This window comes from Zonotrichia albicollis, chromosome Z (assembly GCF_047830755.1).
Source record: "Zonotrichia albicollis isolate bZonAlb1 chromosome Z, bZonAlb1.hap1, whole genome shotgun sequence".
Classification (NCBI taxonomy): Eukaryota; Metazoa; Chordata; class Aves; order Passeriformes; family Passerellidae; genus Zonotrichia; species Zonotrichia albicollis.
The window spans coordinates 62828900-62852790 of NC_133860.1; the positions used below are offsets into that span (position 1 = coordinate 62828900).

The 23891-nt window shown below is 36.4% G+C and overlaps 1 protein-coding gene across 5 annotated transcripts in view; it reads right to left on the minus strand.

Annotated features, from left to right (window-relative positions):
* The window catches only part of HOOK3 (hook microtubule tethering protein 3), a 91043-nt gene that overhangs the window by 48224 nt on the left and 18928 nt on the right, over positions 1-23891 (minus strand). For 4 of the 5 annotated variants that reach the window (XM_026792904.2, XM_005486245.4, XM_026792903.2 and 1 more), the window contains exons 3-6: positions 19415-19487; positions 10522-10572; positions 7444-7576; positions 5300-5367 (exon numbers count right to left, since the gene is read on the minus strand). In XM_026792904.2, coding sequence (XP_026648705.1) covers positions 5300-5367; positions 7444-7576; positions 10522-10572; positions 19415-19487 — 325 coding nt within the window. Of the gene's footprint in view, positions 1-5299; positions 5368-7443; positions 7577-10521; positions 10573-12798; positions 12895-19414; positions 19488-23891 lie in introns of those variants that run through there. The other variant, XM_074532616.1, reaches the window with a different exon arrangement.

Sequence of the window (23891 nt, forward strand, 5' to 3'; positions counted from 1 at the left end):
TTTTCATTACCATATATAATGGCATTACAAACTTATCTTCAATTTAGAGCCTATTTTCTAAGTTGATTATCATTTAAACAAAGCCTCCCAATCCCTCCCCACATTTTGAATACTGGATTTTACCACCTTTTCCAGATGACTAACAGGGATATCCCATATTAGCCAAATACTGAACTCCTCTCAGTATTTTACATTCCATTCACAAACACACTTTGGACATATGTACTCACACACATGCAAATAAGTTCTGCCTGCAAAGTCAGCACTTTCCAACAGGCAGGTCTCATGCTGCATGCAGCTTGCATGGTGTGCAACATGTCTCCAACAGCCACCACCCCTTTCTGGCCCTAACACAACTTCCTCTTTGAAAAACCAGCTCAACAGGCCTGTACAAGACTTAGAGCAGACGGAATACAAGCGACCACACAACCCACTAGAGGCCACTGTGGTGTCACTGCTTTCTGGGACTTGCCATAAAGCAGGCCATGGCTAATAATATAATCCCTATTTTCTTCAGCAAGTTTTGCCATCTTTCCCAAAACATCCTGTCCTTGAGAATTCTTAGCAGAAATCTCCAGAAAAGAAGACATTATCTGGAGTAGGATTAGGTACTGGAGATATATATTCTGGGTGTACCATGAACGCACGTTACAGGTGTGAATTTCACTCCACAAGGTACATTAAGAATGTGATGAGGAAAAGTGAATGAGGTACCAAGGGCAAAAGCCACAGATACATGTGCAGATGTATCTCACATGACTCAGTGCAATAGAAAGCACCTTGCAATTGGATGCTCTGTGGTATGTATGGTGGAAAAGCTAAAGACGAAATTTAAGGGATCATTTTGTGTCCAGTACCACAATCAGACAAAGAACAAGATCATTAGGTAACTCAAAAGGAACACAGGAATCCAACTTCTTATCATCAGTTAACAATGAAACAACTGTAAGAAGTGGGATGTAAAGGCAGAACTATCATGGCAAAGGAGTGCTTCCATCTTTTCCCTACACATCTCCCTACATACTGTAAATATGTAAATTGTTTATGCAAGAAAATGTCTTGACCATGCTCTGCTTCAGGATTCCTGTACACAACTTCTCCTCACTGAGAGGTAAAAACTTTACCATAAATAGAACAGCTAACAGAGCATACAACTCCACTCACCCACCCAAATTCCTCTCTCAGATTTTTTGAAAATTTCAAGAAAACTTTTACTGAATGCAATGTTTTAAGATTTCATACAGATAGGCCAGCTTTCACACAGATAGGTATATCAACTTGAAACACACACTACACCTTCCACCTAAAAAATGCAAGAGGCTCGCCTAATTTTCCCTATTCTTGACTTTGTTTCTGGTCAATCAGCATTTTCTGGTATTACTGAAATTCAGAGTTGCAAAATGCTCATTCAATCAGTTACCTGCTCAATAGAACATCAGCTTTTTCTGCATTATTTATTACTAATCTTACAATACTTTTAATAATATTGAAAGCAAATTTCCATACTGTTTTCTTCTATCTATTTCCTTTATTTAAAAGCTCAGTCAGAAAAAATTCATGAAAAGCTGATGTAATTTCAAAGCTTCACATGCAACCTGCAAGCATGACACTAGAGTACGTGGTCTTGAGAGGTATGGATCAATGGTAATATTTTTGAGTTTAGAGGGGCAAACTCTATTTCACTTGTATTACAAATCAGTCAAGAGAATAAAAATCATGAGGAAGTGTCCTTCTCATTTTCCCTTCACATCTGCAAGTTTTCTTCAGGACCAGACTACAAAAATAAAGGTCTACATCCACAATTTTGCAGCACTGCAACTGACTTTCATTTCCAAATATATAATTCAGTGTAAATATAGTATAGTCACCTATTTTCACACATAACTTTAATGGAGGATGATGTGCAGAGATTATAAAAAGGGAAACATTAAAAATGCGCTTGCAAATTCAAGCGATTGCATTAGATCTCTGCAGGAGAAGAAAATCCTGCTTAAGAGCTTCCCAGAGTGAAATAAACTAGCAACTAGCATTTGCAGTCTTGCTCTTTTTCTGGTTTATTTTGCATAGCAGTCAGTATGGATTTTAAATGGTGCAAATTACCTGCAACATGACAATTCTTACAGTTCTTTATAAGCAGCAGCTGTCACTCCCTGTTAATCCTTTACATCTATATTTTTTCATGCTCATAATACTTGCAGGTCTTCTAATCCTATATTATGAAAACCTTCACTTTTTAACTTTTAGCTTTCGCTGTAAAATATGAACAAACTGTGTTGTCATGGATACATGAAGATTAGGGAAGGGGTAGAGCTATCACAAAACCTGCATGCATGAATAACATGAATTATGAAAGCTTTTTCTCCCCCCACACATGATTTTGCAAACACAGTTGCTCTATTTAGTTGATGATTTTGAAATCCAAAACACTTGCTTTATCTGAAATGCTTTTTCTACAGTTAATAATACTGTATAAGCTCACTTAAGTGCCCACAAAGCAATGTCAAAACCTAGCTTCTGTACTCACGTTCTTTTTCTTTCTTAGAACATCTTTATGTTAGTTTTTAAGAGTCATGGCTATGTTTGACACTGTATATCCTTTAAAGCAGCTGGAATTTCTTCTTCCTCCAGTTGATACCCAGTCTACCTCCAGTCTATCTGTTGATAGACCCAATAAAATACTTTTATATCATTTCCTAACTATTCAAAAAATAATTTTATTTCAGACAAGATAAATCTTTAAACAGCTAGGAAAAAATAGAGGAGGAAAAAACAGCACAAAACCAAAAAGTGGAAGTAACACCATTGGTGTTATCCCAAACAGTATGCACCTTTTCCTACACCCCCCCCTTGGCAAGTTTTGACACTACTCTTCACACTATTCTGACTCTCAACTTGACCTGCTAAGTGATCAAATTTAGAGATGTTCTAAACAGCAAGGCAAACAATTTGTTTACTTATTACTACCTTCATCAATAATGAACTTGGCTAATCCAGGAAGAGAGTAGGAAAAAATGACAGAAGGGGAAGGGAGAAAGGGAAATACATAATGGGCAAAATAATTTCTCTAAAAAATTCTTTGGGCCTTTAAAAATCTGAAAATAACAAAATAAAAAAAACCCTGTTATATTACGCATAGGAATGTATTCAGTCTAGTATTTTGTGCACAACTTGCATTTTGATACCTACATCTACAGAATAGCATCACAGATTCTAAGGGGTGACAACACACCAGACCAAACTGACTACACTGAAAAACTAACAGAAAACTTGTTCTACTGTGCCTTGTGAAATACTTTCATGACAAAATGATTTATGATAACCCAAGAAGCATAAAAAAAATTTGTACGTGCTCAGCTGAAACAGAAAAATAATTACATAATACATCACTAAAGCGTAGAAAGATCTGACATACTAAATTTTGAAGACTACCCACAATGTCAAATGCTTTAAAATGTTTGGATTAGATGATATACCAACTTTTCAAATATTCATATATAGCTAATTTCTTACATACTGCTTTTTCTAAGTCACTTGAATTCTAGGAGCTGCTATTAGTCTAAGAAATAGAAAAACCTCCTTATAAAATCCCATGAAGTCTCACCCCTTTAAACTCCTCCCATACCAATCTATGCTGGCTATGATCTAACTCCCAGAGTAACCTTCTCCGTAATTTTGCCAGGCACTGAAGTGAGACAGACCTGTAACTGACAGCATTTTACTTCTTTCTCTTCTTGAAAACTGGAATAATATTTGCTAGCTACCAGTTGACTGGGACCTCTCCAAACTCCAAGCCCATTGAAAAATAACAGAGAGAGGCCTTGCTCTCCAAATACTTCAAAGTCTGAGACACTTTCTCACTTCATCAAGCACTTGAGATTTGGTCCTGAAATGCCTTAGATTTCTAAGCTTGCAAAGTAGCATTAAAATCACTCAGAACTGTGTCAGTATCTGAATACTAAATTTTTTTATTCACTGCATTTTAAAAATCTGTTCCAGAAGAACATACTCTTATGCTGTGATGACCTCCTACATCTACTCATCATGTCAGCAAAAGGGCACACACACTGAACAAATTCAAAGTTTACTCATTAAGTGTTGAGAACTGTGGGCTGCTTCAATAGGCTATTTTATTAAATAACGGAGACTTTTATAAAAATTGAATAGATTTTCAACATAAAGAAGGAAGATAAAAAGTTTTTTCTATTTCAAAATGGTGCAGAAGACAGCGATGCTGCAATTTGGGTTTAATAAAAACACTAGAAAACACCCCCCAGAATACTGTATATTACAGTTACAAAACTTAGAAAAAAGTAAAATACGCCAAAACTACAGCAAACTGGTGCTTGCCAGCGCTGACTAGAAGATGATTTAGATAACAATTCTTTTGATGCTCATTTCCAAAGTCCTCTCAGCTATGTTACAGCCAGCAGTCTGCACACAGAATGTACATACAACTGAATGTATGACTGCATGGATACAGCACTGGTTAAAGTGCTGACTGTGGAGAGATTTCCTTGTAGGCTCACTGATATTTCTTTCTCTATTCAGACATTACAGAGATGAGAAATTGCTCTAAAGCTCAATGTGGAATTGAGTTTCTCTTCTTCTGGTTCAGAAGAAATGGCATACTAGTGGTTTCCTGCCTTCCTTAGCTAGTGGCCTGCAGTAAACATCTACAGACTGTTAGGCATTTCTATTATAAACACTCCGGACCTCTTGTAAGTCACAGGGGGAGTTCAGTGGCTAACACCGTGGTTTTAATTTACCACAGAAGAGCACGTCTACAAAATGGACTGCAGTATACTCACTGACTTGTAAAAACATACCAGCCTACTGTATTATTCATATATGTTCATCTTACATATCATTACCCAAGTCATAACACTACAGCTGACAAAACAATACTGTTACCCAACTCTCTTTCATTTGTCTACTAAATTAAAAAAAAAAAGTTTATGAAATTTTGACAAAATTCTACAGTAATTGGTTATCCACAGAAAATCAATCTAGTACACTTCAGGATTCACAGGGTGGGAAAAGAAAAGGAAAGGGAACCCAGTATCAGAAATATCTAGAAGTTTCAGTCTTCTAGATTTAAAGAAAAGTGGGACATTCAACCAGAGTTCTTTGACATAAAGCAAGATTTTTCTAAGGAAAAATAAGAAGTTTTTCACTGTTAAAAGGCAAAATCTATGCCCTTTATTTTCTTTACTTTCAACTAAGTTTTTCCTAAGTGGGAAAAAGCATACTACTGTAAAATAACACTGAACTTTCACACACTGTGGGCATCGCAGCATACCTCCTGAATGGCTGTCATGACAACATGTTGAACTGATTCTTCCATCATCATTATGGTCTGGATGTACTCTGAAAATAAAAGCATTCTGAAATGTCAATGTTGAAACTCAAGTCATAGAAGGTAAGACCAGAAGCTGCATCCTTCCTACAAAATGACTAGATGCCATGGATGACACTGAAATGTATAAGCACCAGTCAAGTTCCACTTCAACAATTCAACAAGATTTTATTGCAAGCCTGTTCAGATACAAATCCAGGCTTATTTGAACTCTACAACAATGAAAAAAGTACATTATTACCTTTCTTCCTCCCCTGGCATCTCACACTTCTGAAATAACTACTTTTATCCTTTTCTCACTTTGTTCCCAAACTGTTCAGGCTCTTGAAGTACATGATCCATGCATAGGTTGTCCTTTTCCGTAAGTGTAATAGCAACAACCTGCCTTCCTACAGCATCCTCATTTTCAAGTACTTTCATGTTCATTTTTGGTGTCTGTTCTTATTTCTCTAGTATATCACAAATTAAGTCCCCTCCACTTTTTAAGTTCTCAGCTCTGTGTACATGTGAGCTACACAAGAGGTACCTTGTAAGATGATACAGTAGCCAGTAGCCAGAAGAACAAATCCTGACATTTAGACTAAGTCAAGGAATAAACGACTTGCCCAGTATAATACAGTTTCTAGTCAGACATCATCTCATTTACTCTTTTAATGATGTGATTAAGAGAAAGACACTGGGGATAAAGTCACCTTCAACTGGGTAATTTGCTCATGCTGAATCTTACTCAAAGTACAGATTGTTCTGGTATTTCAAATGTGCATTTTTAATGTCCAGACTGAAAGAGTTAAGGGGACACAAGATCAAGAGATACTTGCCACTTGAAAATGAAAAATAGTCACCAAAAGGAAGATAATTTTATATAAAACAGAGATGATAGAAGGTTTAATGAACCAGAGTTATTTATGCACTTGTGGAAGAACACTACTCCTATTTTGATTAATAGGAGACAACCTCCTGGTTAAGAGAACAGAAGTAATTTCAGAAGGAGAAACTAAAGTGATTTAGTCACCTAGGAAAACTGAAAAAGGGGAACTAGCTGTAAAGTTAAGATGCACCAAGCACGGGGAAGACAACAGGCCTAAAATCCTGGCAGCCATCAAACACAAAATTAGCTATATCTAGAGGACACACTTATTTAATGCAACTATCACACAATTACAGTAAAAAAAGCCTTATTTTCCAGCACATGACTATGTTTCCTGTTTAAAGTATTTAGAGTAAATGTTTGCATTTGCCATTATGTTACCTTTATCTGGCTTGAATGAAGAGTAATTTAAGGTAACTTGGTAACAATCTACAGCCTACACCTGAGGCAAGTTTAGAACATGAGAAGTAGCACACTTAAACATCGCCATTGTTCATCACATCCTCTCTGGCACCCTCAAGAAAGACGAATGGGGCTCTACTGTATTTGTGCAGGTCTGAATTACAGTCAGGGCCACTTGGGTAGAGGGACAGAAGTCTCCTTCAGGGACTGCTAAAGTGGGATTCAATTGTCTTGCAATTGGCCTGAAGTGACTTTTTGGATGACCCTATTGAGCTCCATCTTCAGCTGTTGCCCAAAAGGGCATGGTTGCCAGCATTACTTGTTCCTATTTGCCAACCCCATAGACACATCTTAGAAACTACAGAAACCCAGTTCACACCAGACATTTCATCAGACCAAGCACAAATAATACTGATGGCTTTTGGCCATGAAGTAAAATGGTGCCTGGAATGCATCTCTGCAACTAAGAGTTATGCTGAATAATGTAATAATCACATTATTCCATTCTTAACTATCCTGATCTACCTCATAAATGGTTAAAAGGTGTACCCAAGAATTTTTTTTTCTTTGTAGACTGATTTTTCAGCTTAGCAAACCAAAACTGAAAATATGTATATTGGAAGTAAATTCAATTCCAGTTTGAGTCTCCAAAAGCAGTGATGCTTACACCAAAAAACAGTCACTATCTGTACAACAAACTAATGTCATCATTATTATTAAAAAAAAAAATCCGTTTCTGACAGAAACCCAATAAATATAATTCTTCTCCTTAATAGTTGCACAATAACCAAGAAAACATGTTTCCAAAATGTATTACCTTGCTTCTGTTCACAATTCACTGCACATCCCAAAATTAGTTGAAGCATTCTCCCAAGCTCCGCAGCATCAGCATGTTCTCCAATCAGGTTAACATCAGGAAGGGTGAAGTCATTTATCTGCTGCCCTAGAATCTGCACAAAGACAAGGCACATACACGGCTGTATCGCTGCCCATATACAAATCAATTTATTTCATACAAAGATGATTCATAATCAACAACAGCAATTCATTCTTACTTTACTATAGTTTTGAATACACCTTCAAAACAAACCAAATTGCTTAACATAACATCTCACTATAAAATCATACTGTTTGATACAAATAATATTTGGGAAAAGATAAACATGACTGTCTCAACTCACAAGCAACTACTAGATAAACACTTAGCAAGATTCTTTCTTAAAGAATTAGATGTTGAAACATTAAATGTTTCACCTATACAACACATATATCTAACAGTGACAGGAGACAAATACAAGATACCAAAAAACTTAGACCACTAGACCTCATATTTCCAGTAAATTTAAGGATATCTAGCAAGTCTTACAGCTAAGAAAGCTGCTCCATGGAAGAGACTCTGAGGTAGTAGTACAATGATATGTAATTAAACAGCCCACATGCAGAAAGAAAGAAAAAACCCTGCAAAACAAAAGCCCGTGTGACTCGCTATTAGTGTTATCTGATTTATCATTAAAGATCATTAAGGATTAATGATTGGCAGTAGAAGGAACTAGACAATTCTGCTAAATTGCTCTTTACTGAACAGAGGGTTCAAAATATGAATATGAAATTTGGAATTAAACACATCACTGACACATTAATTGCAGATGAAAAGAAACTAACTTTTTAAACAGGGTGTAATAAGGAAACAATGACTATATAGAGGGAATCAGTCATGTGTTTGCTGCATGCTCAAGCAATACCCAAGAAAAACAGAAATCAGGTTAAGGCATTTATAAAAAACATAGCATATAGGAGGAATACAAAAAAAACAAGCTATTGTAAAGTTTAGTAGTGTTGGGTTTTGTTGAAGTGCTGTGGTTTTGTTCTGATTATGTACCGTTTGTTTTGTGTTGTGGAACAGTAGGATTTTTAAGCCGTTTTCTCAAAGAATTAACACTACTAAAAACCTCCACATGCTTTAAAGGACACAGATTCACTCTTGCTGGAAAAGACATTCTTTAGGTCAAAAGAATTCTTTAGGTCAATACATCAACAACAATGGAAAATATTACTACCATACACAGACTGCATTAAGAGAAAATACAATGTGTTCTGATTCTGGTATGCATTTATATATTGATCTGTAGTTCCTGAATTTCTTTCAAATGCAATGCTGGTTTTAAGTTAACAACACTACAGTGACTTCACAGTCACTGACAAGAGATCTCCTGTTGAGGAAAGCTGAAGTGAACAGGTAAATTGGCAGGCACTAGGAAGAAGCCAAGGATGTGAAGGTGTGAACAGAGTTTGAAATAGACAAGAGAAAAAAAAATTAAAGAAAAAGAACCAAAAATATCCATCAAAAGCCCTGAAAGAAGTATGAAAATAAAGGATAGACTCTATAATAACTGTCTTGAGATGAAAAAGAGCATTTAACCCATTTTCAAAAGACAAAAGATTTATACATTTACAAAAAAATTAAAAGTTGTAGTTCCAGAGCAGCAGAGGTCTGCAGCAAGATTAACTGAGCCAGAACAAAGCATGAAAGCTACAGTCAGTTACTCAGCCTTCTTGTTCTTCTATACTTTAACTGACAATGACAGCAAATGTAGCAGTTTGACTGATTGTTCTTCTGAATGCAATAAAAATTTCTGAATTTTTAAGGGTGAACAGGATTAGTATTATACACATTTTTCAAATGCTTTTACTACATCTGGTAAAATGCATATACATATCTATATTTTTGTAGTGGAGGAGGGAATAATGTTGAGGAAAACATCAGCAGAATTCATTAGTAGAATCCAGATTACCCCTACTATCAGCTCCAGCACTGCCTCAGCAGGAAAAATATAAACCTAAACCAAAATCCAGTGAGATTTATAAACATGCACTACCTTTAGAGAAATTAATCAGCTTGAATCTGCTCAGAACTTGTCTAATAGTAAAGTTTTGACACCAGACACTTAATCATCATATATACTAACCAATATTAACCAAAAAGCTTGCATCACTTAGTAATATTAATTTTCCATAACAAAAACCTGATCTGTTTCTTTTTAGTGTTCTCAGTCATGACCAGCTTGCTAAATAATCACTTTTCAACATTTATTTAAACATGGATACCTAATCATTTGCTGAAGACAACCTCCTAAGACTTAATTTTTTCTTTCTTGAAGTACTTGAATTTATTTACTTAAATTTATTTTCTTGAAGTACTTCAATTTATTAAAAAATAAACTAATCTCTGTAGTATTTATGAGAAGACAGTATTTTGAAACAAGCAATGTCTAGAACATGCATATTATGGATTTTCTGCTGCCACTTATACAGATCAATTTGTCTCAAACATCACTGAAAGCATATTTCAGCTGAAGATTCACCACTGAAAGAAAAAATATTGTCTCCTCTGGAGTAATTAAGTGCTGAGTTTGCCCAAAATAAGAGAGAATGACAAAGACTGAGTCCAGTACATCAGAATTAAAATATTTAATGAAAATTTTAATGTGGGGAGGGGCTAGAAATGCTCTTCCTTCACTCTCCTCAAGAGAAAAAAAAGGAAAAGAGCAGACTTCAGCTGCAGATGAGGAAGGAAAAAAACATCAGACTCAGGTACATTAAAGTACATCAGACATGAAGTCCATCATCAGAACATAGTCAGTAAAGCTATCTATTCTTCACATGAAAAAATTTGCATAACAGGCTTCACTGGTACACCCGAGTATTCAATAAAGTAGGTGAGAAGGTTTAAAGAAGGCCAAGACTAGGGAACAGGCCATCAATCACCATATATGCCAAAAGGCTTGCAAGAAAACATCAGAACTTAACTTGCAGAATATAATTTATCTTCCACAGGTTAACTAAAATACATAATTCAAAAGGCAAGCAGATGAAGATTAGTTCAAATGGTTCTTACCTCATGGTTGTAATCCAGTATTCCTTTTAAAATTTTCTTCAGGTTGCTTACCTATTTGACAAGAAAGAGGAAATACAATAAATACAGGGAGTATTTTACAGAGAAATGATCATAAAGTGGGCAATCACGGAAGAATCACACAAAAGAAGGATATAATTACATCAATTTATGCACAGTTAAATTTAGAATCATGAAAGTTATGCAAGAGGCCCTTATGACCAGACTTCCAGATGTGATTACAAATCTTTAGGAATTTATTTAAATTTATGAAAAACATAACATTGTCTTGGATAGGCTTTATATCAGATCCTACGGCATAAATGTTTTTATATACTTGTTTATCTTAGGATTATCTTTACATCCAGAAGTTGAAACATTACTTCCCTCCTTTCTTCCCTTCAAGTATCGCAATAATCTACTTTCTGCAGAGATAAATCTCTTCTTTCAAACCAAAACCAGCTACTGCTCAATATCATCCTTTATTCTCAACCCATATAAGTTCAATTGGTTGTTTTTATCATTAATTATTCCTCTTAGCTCTTTTATTTTTGTTCTTGTCAGTCTCTGTCTCTCCTCCCAGTTTTTACAAATGAATGTCTGCCTTACAGTATTTGGCAAAATTTACATTTCTCCAAGATGAATTCACTGCTATACAAAGGTAGCTTCTGTTCACTCGCATAACCAATGGCATCCGTTAAGTACCTCCTGCTTTACAGAATGTGTGTCACATTCCTCCAGTACTGTGTATTGCCCCCTTTCCAGCAAAAATCCATTTGCATCAGGTCTCTGGAAACAGTGTATTTAAAATTATAAAAATGCCCGTGGGTATCACACTGAAATTCAGAGGAAAAAAAAAGCAATCTTTGCTGAAAGTAACTGCTAGAGACTATAAAAAATTAGTGTTCAAGTATTTAGGAAATTTAGATAATAGAAGCAGCACACTGTTTCCTGGGACAGAGAAGAGGCTGAGAGAGCTGGGGTTGTTTAGCTTGGAGAAAAGGAGGCTCAGGGGTGACCTTATCACTCTCTACAACTCCCTGAAAGGAGGCTGTAGCCAGGTGGGGGTCCACCTCTTCTCCCAAGTAACAAGAGATGGGACAAGAGGAAAAGGCTTCAAGTTTTGCCAGGAAGTGGGTTTTTTTTGCCAGGAAGAGTACCAGAACACATCTCTTTATCAGAAATGGTTATCAAGCATTGTAACAGGCTACCCAGGACATGACTGAGTCACTGTCCTTGTGGTGTGCAAAGAGCTGTGTAGATGTGGTACACTGAGACATTACTCATTGGTGGACTTGGCAGTTCATGGTTGGGTTCTATGATCTTAAGGATCTTTACCAACCTCAATGATTGTATGACTGAAGTTTAAACAGAATCTGCAAAGACTAAAACTGATATAAACAGGATTCACGAAGTTCTCTTGCTGACAGCAGCAGCCACAGCAGCAAACTGTGGAACTGCAATGAAGGGAGAGAGCAAAACCTTGCAAGTTTTAAATGTCTTTGAAGCCCACCATAAATTTTATATTCTTGACTGCATTCCAGAAATATCCAGTTAGGAGACTCTGTCCACCAACAGAATTTACCTTTCAAACAACCTGATGGCTGTTAAGAAACATGATACTGAAATTCACGGACAAACACAATACTTCAATATGGTCAACAAACAAAATGAGGTGATGAAAGTAAATTCCAGAGTCAAGAAAGAAACAGGATACACACACTAGAAGATTTTTGCCAAGAAAATCAAAATGATAATAATCTGATTACCTGACTCCTATTAATCTACTCACTTTTGGAAAGAAGTGTCATAAGTTGATTGCTTATTAAGATATAGGAACATTCTGACTGTCTCCATAATCACTGAATTTTAAGTCATACAAGAAACAAAAGTTCATTTGGACCTGAAAGGTGACACATCAAATACCCTGACAAACTAGAACTGGAGATGCTACATGATAGCATGTATATGAGAACATTTCTTGTCACTCCCAAAATGGCATAACAGACAATTTACACTTTCTACACCAAAGCACATACTTTTCCTGTACTATTACACACAACATGGTTCTGTAAGAGCTGCAACTATTTCCTACGTGTCAGCAACCAAGACTACCACTCAAAGGCAATGCATAATCATAACCAAAATCTGCAACAGATTTAAGAATTTAAAGAAATTAAGAAATTTTACTTTTATATCAAATCATCACAAAGAATACTGCATTGATTGGAATATTATTTTCAAACTTGATTAACTAAAATCTTCTGGTTTATAATTTACCTGAATCTGCTGCAGAAAGAGCCATGGAAACGCAAGGGCCATGTTGCAGAATTTAAGTCCAGTTTACCGATGAGAACATTTGTGAGGAACCTTGAACTTGAACATAATCCCAAAAAGTTGAGAAACCAACTGGAAACCTGTGAGATACCTCTTTCCCCTTCTCCTTGTAAGCATTTTTGAATTAAAATTCCTTAAACACAAAGAGCCACCTTCTGCTATGTAACTTTCATAGTGCGTGGAGTTGAGACACTGAAACAAAGCCAATATTGATCAAAATTCATCATGAAAAAGAGCTTATAGGGCAGCATCCTTGAAACAAGAGAACAGCATATAAACTGAAAAAGAAATCTTTGCCATCCTATTTCACCCCACTGCCAATCAACAGTACTAGGGTACCTTGCTTTTAAGAATTAACTGTACCATCTTTGTATTTGGTACACAATCAGACAATTGTGAGATTAAAGCAGCTTCTTTATAGACTTCTTTTAAGACTAAGACTGACTTAAACTTAACCATGATTTTCAGTATTACTCAGACAGCTCTCAAGTTTTTCCTAACTTGCTTGCGGTTAATAAACTTAGATGGTTTTACTGCCCCTGGCAGAGAGACGATCATCACAGGGAAACTACCACTAATATTTTGTACTTTGAAATTGAACTGAGTAGTTCCAGCAACATTTATGACGTCAAAGCATATGAAACGAGGACCTCAAGCAGCTAAATGAAAACCAACAACAGCCTAAGAAAGTGTTAAAAGACAATCAATTAGATCAGAATTCTAGGTCACAGAAGTGACAGTTGTTCAGAATTACTTTTCACTTTCTTAAGCACATAGGAAAACCTAACTGTAGTTAACAATGACCATTAAATTATATAATGTCAGACCACAATAGGCAGATTTGTCAATACAGATTATGACTATAAAATATTAAACCATTGTTCAGATGTGAGCCCATGACCACATGGGAAGCCTATTTGCTTGCATCAGCAACCTAAGTTCTGGCTTTTCCATGAAAATATACATGCTACCCTCCCAACACCTTTAACATTCATTCCCCTACAGCCATACTTCTGCTGGAAAAGATATGAAGTTTACTGGGATAAAAAATCAACAACTATGCTTTATTTCACCTAGAAATTTGTTGCTTTGTTTCACCTCAGAAATCTGTAGCATCTAATGCACACTAGATGGATCAGTAAGTATTTCTAGACAAATCTCTATCAATTTTCCATCTCTTTACCATCTGAGAATAATGATGAAACTTCAATATTCTCAGTCCTTTGAACACCTAAATTTCACTAATATCCACACCAGAGCTGTGTGGGTGTTCCCTATTTTAAAATATCATTAACCTCCCTGTTAACAGCCAGCTTGGCTTAGTATAGTACCACATGTGCTCAGTGACACTGACCCTTATGACACAGCATTAACTTGATATACTGACTGGTATGAAAGCAGAGATCATGTGATCTGCCAACACCATAAGACTTAATGGTTACCTGGTTTTTCTCCTGCTTTTCTTTATTCTCACTTGTCATATAAAATCTTTATTAATTACAACTTGTTTACTGTTTGCAATCTCAGGTTTATAAGAGCAGTCTGTCTAGATTTCTCTCTTTACTAACATAGCTGAGTAACAAAGGGAAAGGCCAGTGACGTGGGCAATAGAAAATGCCCTTAAGCTTGTGATTGTTGACAAAAAGAGAGCATGGGTTATCTAACTTCCTGTTTTTTCTCCAACATTATGGCAGCCAATCTCCACTTTTGCATTACCGTTATATCACATGTATGACTGAAACCCTTTTTGTGCTGGAGGCTCTGTGTAAATTGGCTTTTCTTTTTTTAATTTCAAATCTTGAATAACCTCTGGAAATGTTGCTAGCACATGCTTTCAAGTGGTGTGGGAATTCTTAACCAATAAGCTTTGGATATCTCATTATGGTACATTTTTATCCATTTGCAGTTAACAGGTGGAGTGGAGGGTAGGTAGGTGGGCAGGGGCATGTGCGGGTGTGTGTGTGCACACACCAAGAAAGACAGGGAGCACCTGCGTTCATTGTTTCTACCACTCTCACAGGCATATGGTTTTTGATTTAAATTGCATTCTGCAGCAATGTCTCTCATCACTGATGAGAGGTGTAACCCAGAGAAAGACTAGGTAGTGAAGGTTCCCAAGACTAACACAGCTTGCTACACTGCAACAGCTAATATAAACACTAATAAAACTGTACTTCAAATTGATGCTGTCTAAATGCCAAAATGAAAAGTTCAGAAGAAAATCAAGCTGAACAATGTGTTTCCCTTCCTTCCTAAGCTTTCCACACTGAATGAAAAAAGATAGGAATGAAAAAACATCCCTAAAAGAGTCAACAGTTTATTCTGTAATTGCCCAAAACTGATGCACATGAATAAATCAGTGATTTCCTTGATTAGGGAATTTTATCCCTGAAAAATTTTGGCAACCAAATTATTTTCTAAGCTACTTTTCACTTTCAGTATAGGTTTTATGTTCCAGATGTCATCTTCCTCAGTCATGAAATACAATTTAAATCTGAACTACATAGAAGTGTTCATTGTACATGAGGAAGGAGTTAATGGCTTTGCTTATTTTTGTAAACCAGCATAAAATTGCAAAGGCAGCAGTGAAAAGTCTTTTTGTTGCCCAAGGGAAAATACAAACTACTATGTACATTGATGTATGCTATGAGCGTGACATTTTAACCCTGAAGAAATAACATTTCTCTATTAAATACAGTAGAGTAGACAAAGATATGGCTAACTCTAAGAACCATAATGCTTGCTGAATAGTTTCTATTTTCCAAGCTCCCCAAGTTTTAGCATTTCCCTTTTTCTCTCCTGTGCATTGCTCAATTTCTCAAGTCTGGCAACCTGCCCTGTAACCAAGAATTTAAAAACATCCCTGCGAGTTTTTTTTTCAAATGGTATAGCAACAGCAAAAACATTGCAGTTATCAGAAAGCGAAATGCTAAAAAAACCAAACTAACCAAACCTGTGCATCTCCCTCCCGCCTCCTCCCAAAAAAAATCTCAGCCTTGCTTCTTCTCCAAAGAGGACAACACACAATTCAAAATTAACAATCACACCACTCATTACCTTCTCCCTTGTTCTCAGGTAACAAGTGACAGGACAAGAAGAAACTGTCTCAAGTGGCATCAGATAAGTTTTAGGTTAAATGTTAGGTAAAAGATTTTCATGGAAAGTGTTGTAGAGCATTGGAACACACTGCCTAGCAAAATAATAGAGTCATTGCCCATGGAAGTGTTAAAAAATGTGCAGATATGGCACTTGGTGACACAATGGGTTGCGGTAAACACAGTGGTGGTGCTAGGTTGATAGCTGGACTCAATCTTAAAGGTGTTTCCCAAACTTAACAACTCTATGATTCTATCATTTTCTGAGTACTTCCATGAACAGTGGTTAGGTGGGCTGTGCAAGAGCTACACTAATCTCTACCAGCCCCCACTGTTTCACAAAACTTGCTACATATTACATTTATATTGTGTTGTAGTGTGTTGTAAAGTTTCTTGTGTTATTCCCCCAATTTATGTATTGTTCTCCCCTATTATGTGTAAAATAGTTTCGTTTCCCCAGTATTTCCCGCCACTGCTAGCCTGTCAGCTAAGTTGCTATAGTAACCGCTATTCATAGTTGCCGATATGTAATTGCTCCTCCCCTGGTTTCCCTTATAAGTGAAAGTTGTTTCCTCCCTGGGCCCAGTCAATCACCCCCTTTCTCCTCCCAGGTTTCAAGAACCTTCTTCTCTCTGGAGATGGTGGCTGGCTGGGGTCCCAGGACACCTCCTTTACCTTTTGATTATTAGTCTCCATGGAGTGTCAGTTCTGTGAAGTTCATCCCTCACCTTTCCCAATTAGTTGCGCCTGTACCCACCCCCCTCCTTTATAATCCTGTTTCACCCCCTATTGAAAAAACTTTTTCCCAGTTGGTTTCCCCGCGTTTAGATCCCGCAACACCTTCAATAAACCGATGTTTAACCCCCGAGAAATGGTCAGCTCCGTTCCTCCCCAATACCAGCGGTGTAAGCCAGTCCGCAGCCAGCACAGCCCGAGGCCATCAGACGCCGAAGGGTGCTGGCCAGGAATTGCAGAGGGGCGTCGGCCTTTCGCACTCAGCTAGTCAGACTCTAAACTTCGGGCCACATACGCTCCCCTTTGCAATATTGTCTTTCTGTATTTCCCCTACTAGACCAGCTCCTTTACGTGGTTCATGATACCAAGAGTTTATACAAGTGATGACTGTTACACCAGATGGTTCCGATGGCATCTAAGAGTGACCATGTTTAGCAACAAGAAAATAATGTAGCTCATTACCACAACACATGAGATAATTCAAATATCACTTCTCATGGCACTTCTTAAAGTACAAAGGGAAAGATATATTCTAGAGTCATGCAAATATGATGCCCACCACATCTTAAATCCAGTAATGAATATATTTCTAAAAGGAGATTGTAGTGAGGTGGGGGTCAGTCTCTTCTCTCAGTAAGCAAGTGACAGGACAAGAGGAAATGGCCCAAGAGGAGTTAAAATTGGGTATTATGAAAAATTTCTTCGCCAAAGGCATTGTCAAGCATTGGAAAAGGCTGCCCAGGGAAGTAGCTGAGTTACTATCCCTGAAGGCATTTAAAAGAAGTGTAAATGTGGAGCTTAGCACATGGTTTAGTGTGGACCTGGTAGAGTTAACTTGATCTTAAGTCTTTTCCAAGCTGAACAATTCTATTCATAGAAATGCACAGATTGAAGTGTTCCTACAAGCCAGACTTTAAATGAGGGACTGGATGATAGACATTTGGAAAACTAGACTACTAATAATGTTTACTCACATATAAAGAATAGTTGGCAAGGTATAAGATCACTTACAGATTAAAAAACAAGAGTTAAAGTATCACACATGTGCCTTTTAGAATCTTCATGAAAAGGCAAGTGGTCTATAAAAATGTATACAAAAAGCTGAATTATACGTACTTCTTAAACAAAACACAACAAAAAAATCAGTCTTTACTTGTTCTTCACATGGACTTGAAAAACAAGATGGAATGACATCAGCAAGAAACTGAAATTTGACCTGATGTTTTGCCAACCAAAGTCACATAAGGAAGTTACTAGATTGCTCAGCTTTTTTTTTTTTTCACACCTGCTAAAAAGGTGTGAAACATCTACATCTGCCAAATTAGTGCAAGACATAAAAAAAAAATATTTATTCCTCAAACTCCATAGGATAGTTATAGAAGCTGCTGCTCCACATTCAATCAGCTGAAATGCTAATATAACCAACAGTTCTCAGTTTGTTATCCTCTACATTTAAAAGCTAAGATTTCAATATTCCTTAGGGGAAAAACCCAAAAAATATTTTATAAAAAACTAAGATCTTGTACCCAGCTGTTCACTTGCAATTCCACACAATTCTTTGAGAAGCTAATATAAATTAAGTGCTCTACATTCAACAGACACCAAAGGCTTCCTAAATGTTTTTTAGGGATGATGTCTCTTATTCAGCAGTCACTCAATATATCGTCATCAATGTACCCTCACTTTTTGCTGGCAGCCCTAGTAGACAAAACACTCTAAAACATTCCAGACTTCACAGAGCTGGTCAGACAGCAGAAACTATGCTGATACATGTCTCCTGGCCAAGTCAAAGCATAAACAGCAGTGATGTGCTCCATCTTTTTTGTTGTTTCAGGCAGCATTCTGTCTCTGAGTGTCCCTGCAATTCAGAAATTGATGTAGAGAAGCCTGTAAGTACTACAGCATTTCACAGTTTTAGTCCTTCCCCAGATGCTCAGAATGAGTTTTGGTGGCTGGAACAAAATGGTTTTACAGGAAACAAGAACTAGCAGTAAATTCTTAACTATTTTTCTTCCCCCAAATTAGTCAGGCTGAAAATGGAAATTTAAAAAAGCACATAGATCATTCGCTGAAGAAAACTACTCAAAAACTACACTAACATCTGCATGTGAGACTGTGTTCTTCACATTCTAAAGCAAAATATTCCTCATTCATAGTTCTTGTAAATTCTGTTTCCTTCAGGTTTGCAGAGAAGTGCTAGAATTCCAAGTGATACAAACAACCCAGCAAACAGACTGTGATTAAAAATCATGCTGAATAGAAACACAGAAAAAAGATGACTTCCTCCTTTGAAACTCAGTAGCTCTGCAGAGCTGACAAAGTAAAAGGAAGCAACATGTTGCCATTTTTCTTTAAATATATTGTTTATGTTCCTATTTTTATGCAGTTGTTTCTCAAAAAAGCTGCTTTTTTAAAAGCTGCTTTCACACTGTACATTAAAAAAAATCTCTCATTCAATATTTGCAAAACAAAAGGTAATTAATGTATAACATTTGCTTGAATATTTTCCTTTTAAATCATTAAAACCTGTTCACAAATTCAAAATGTCTTTGCTAAAATTGTGCAGGACAATACAACATTAAAAAAAGTAAGTGTAATTAAAATGCTACAAAATTCAAAATGCTTTCTATAAAGCAAGATCCTAATCCAGAAATGTAAGAATATTTAGACACAATATTGTATTAACTACTGAAATACAGACTCACAGACACACAAAGTAAGTCAAATACCTTTAGCCTCCAATTATCTCCCACTTCTGTTTTGATTCTGTTCAGCCAATTTTCATCAAAATAAGCTGGATCTCTGAAAAATAAAAAGTGCATTTATTAAAAACACAATTACAGAAATTTTGAGTGTACACATTCATCATTAAGCTCCCATCTCAGGTTTGAGTTAATTTAAATGACTACCTCTTGCATCTGACACATGGCCTGAATACAGTAGTTCAGAAACCTGTTACTACTCACTTTTCTAAGAACTTTCACCCTATTGACAGCACAGGTTCATCTGTGTGCCATGAGGAGCTTATGCTTTTGAGGAAGCATCTTTGTATTTTGAATGCATTTTGCCAGTTTTCCCTCCATAAGTCCTACCTCTTAACTTCTTTGGTGTTGCAGCAATATTTACTTGCATTTCTTAAAAATATTAAAAATTATTACTTTTCCACACATTATGCATCCCTACCATTGCACACTGCTTACAACTACTCAGCTGCTAAAATAAAAGCCTGAAACTGAACAATACACATGCTGTCTTGATAGAGTGAGAAGAGCTAGGAAACATCACTGAAGTTTTTATATCTAAGAACACACTTCACTATTTGATCTACCAAACACTATCAGTTTTTTAAATCCTCTTTTCACAGCAACCCTACACAAATCTTTTTGTGAACACCCTTCCTTAGAAGCTTTTCTATTCTCTGCACTTTTGACAAGGCAATCAAGAAAAAGAACAGAGAACTATTTCTATGCGTAACTTCTTCCTATTAATTTTTCTCAAAGCATCTTCCACAGGCTGCTTCCTCAAGACACCTCCTGAGACTCTCTCTCCTGCTACCAAACTCAAAGATCATCTAAAAGGCTAACATTTTCTACTGCTCAATTCAAATTTTCCCTTTATCATAGGGAATTTTGAAAATGCTATGATCAGAATTAAGGAGAAATAATGTACTATATATAACTGGTTTTAAAGGAGTAGAAAAACACAAGGAAAGGTTTCTATTTCATCCAACATATGAAGTCAATACAGCCAGAAAGAAAAAAACATCTGTCTATTGTTAGCAAAATGCTCTTAAGAGTTTGTGTTACAGTTTCAGGTGAAGTACTCTATTTTCTGGACTGCTGCAATTTGCCACTGATTACTTATTAGATTTACTGCTGCACCTTCTACACATAGAACTGTTCCGGACTGATTTCTTTTTTCAAGGGCAAGGCGCCATGAGATCTTTTGGCAAAATTTCAAGAGAACTCTGAATATGCCTGGAGAGTCAAATAACATCCATATCATATATACTGTAAACCAGCAACTACATCAGAACTTTTATTAGAGCACAAACTTTGCAGCCACACTTTGCATCTGATGCACAGTACATGCTGTGTTTCATCTTCTCCACAGCATCTTCACAATGCATTAAGGTCTGCAAGCTGTACTGCAACTACAATACACAGCAATGGAGGAAGATCATAAATAGCAATGTTTCTCTACTGACACATTTTCATTGCTATTTTTTCACACTTTGTTACAGATTCTTGTGAAGATTACAGCATATTTCGTTTCCTTGTCATTGCACCTGCAAACATATATCTGGAAGAACAGCTTTAATTACTGGTTAAGTTGATGACTCCAAATTACTTCCATTCAAAAACAGTACAGTTCTAGCATAGATGACAGAAGCTTAAATTACAAAATAGAACAGTAATGTCTTATCCAGACTATCACTGGTTTTAAAATATATATTTTTAAATAGCTTTCAAATGGCCTCTCTGCCACAAGAAGACAGGTAAATTTAAGAATGACACTGATTCAAGTACATGTAAGATCTCTGACACATGAAAAAAGTTTACATTCAGCTTTTACATGAAACAAATAGCTCTCCTTGCAAAAAGCCTTAATTAAAAAGCCTTCATTTGCCTAATTTCCACTCAATCACAACAAAATCATCTGGACACTAATGAAAAGAATGACAGTTCAAATCCATTTTAGGTGTGGGGTTCAAAAAACACCCTAATGACTGTCAAATGGGTCTTCTGAGAATTGCTGATACACAAATAAGCTAGCTTAACAAGAGACTCACAATTATAAAGTATTTATGCAGCTGAGAGATTAAGCAGGTATGACCTGTGCTTCCTCATAAAAAAAACCCAACAGGGCTTCCTTAAGGAATTTTATCATTTTAAGGGTTGCACTTGGCCACTAACATCTTTAGCTGCTTCAAGGCTGTAGTGCCATAAATATATCAATCCTTGACATACCATTTTCATGGTTCTAGGAAACAACATGAGCAGGTATAACAACATCCCATAAGCAAAACTATATTTGGACAGACTGGGTAGCAGATATTGTAGATCCAGTTTTCAACAATAACAGCACCAGTAAGTGAATCAGCTGAGGAATGCTAACAAGACTTCAGAGTTAGGCCCATCTTACCTCACTCTGAAAGCCTGAAATTCAGCAGAAACTAAGCAGCTTTTCTCAGCTACTACTGTAATAAAAGGAACACAGGGACCAGCAATTGTCTTTTACAGTGCTGATGAAAGTCATATGCTACCTAAACCCGGATATACCTCATCAGACATACTTAAGGAAGGTCCTTGAGAAATACATCTAAACTCAGTGTGGTAGTCCTCTTCCACAGATCCATTTGCTTTTTCATTTGTATGTATACAAACCTCATGGAAGCATCCAAGGGTCCAGCAGCTGATAAGCAATCCAGTTGAAATCAGTATCATGTAACAATGGTCAAAGTAGCACCAACAGTTTTTTTAGAGAAGCTTCATACAGGTTACACAATAATTAATAACACATTGCAAAAACACTTTGCCAGGAACACAATAAGCAGAAAAGTAAAAGGTTGGGTATCAACACCAATCAAATCTAGAATGATCATCCTTTCCTCAACCTCATCACCATTATAATTTTCTTTCTCTTCAAAAGTCTCATTGAAGTTCATTACTAGTAACAACCACAATGTTCTCTCTATATAACAAACTATTGGAAATCAAACCTGAAATAACTTTTCCACAGTTACTTCTAAACATACTTTTAAAAAGGGGTTTCCAGATGTTAGATCATTCACAGCCCTTGCTGCAAAAAAGTCTCCTTTTACTATATTTCTGGGAACCATAATTCAATCAAATTCAGGTCATCTTAGGCCATTTCATTTGGAAGCAACAGCATTCTTCTTACAGCGTTTGAAAAAGTACCACCTAAGCAAATACAAAAATGTGTGGCTGAGAAGCGAGCAGCTACACTAATAGAAAATTAACTGGAGCATCTTCATTGCCATGAGACGACTCATACATGAACTAAGTATTTTGAATTCACTAAGTTCCTGAGCCTAGACCCAAAGTGGCTAACTTTGAGGATTAGAAAGGTATTTGTGTATCAGTTGATTGCTGCCTACTACCTCAGTAGTACTGCAGGTAACTGGGACTTTTCTTCAGAGCAGAAGATACTTATGCTGTTGCTAATGCTCTATCACTTCATGTGATGTTTTCAGCAGTGCTCATTTATACCATCTCCATCTTATTTTGTATGCAAATTTTCCTTTATTTAAGCAATCATCTCTCTCCATCACAGATGCCAAGAGACAGAAATACTCTTCTAAAGAAAACCAACCCACAGAGCATGTAGTATAACTCATGATTATTACTCATTATAACAGCGGTACAGTAAGCTGCATCAAAAAATGTGTTTACAAAAAATTTCCCTCCCTCAGTGATATACAAAAGCATGGCTTTTGTGTTTTGCATGTGTCAAAATGCATACACTGTGTTGCAATGTATAATAGAACAAATGAATAATTCACTGAGAGGGGCACGATGCAGAGATGACAGAAGAAAATATATACAAATTCTTACATTTACCAAGGCCAGTATGACAGAGAAAGAAAGAATCAAAACAAGAGGGACACCTGGCACTAAACAGTTTCCAGAGTGGGATGAAAGGAAAATTTTAAAACAGGAAATCCTGCTATTATAGGGATATCAGTGGACAGTGAAAGCATAAGTAAAATCATTGCAAGCTACACCAAAAAAAAGGATGTGATTCAGAAGCAAGCTATGGCACTCGTACCAGCATAAGCTACAACTTTAGGCCAACAGTCTACTCATTAAAGAATCAAACATTTTATTTTGCTTCCACTCTACTCCTGCAGTACAACATTCTTTAAAATAATCATCAACACTGAAAGTGTACAGGCATTTCTTCTTACTGTACTTCACATCAATGATAGTCAGAGGGATTACCACATCTGAATAGAAACAATGAATCTTACAGAATAATATACAAAAGTTAAACTAAAACATAGGCTGAGTTTCTTCCTCCAAGATAATACAGTTAGCACTAGAGAATTACATTAAATGATATTTTAAGCTCAAATTCAAAGATAAAGTTTTAATGATATAAAGGAAGAAAATGTCCTCAGGAATTTAACAACACCTGTTTTTTAACAGCTGAGACTGGAAGCAAAATTTTCATGCTTGGTTA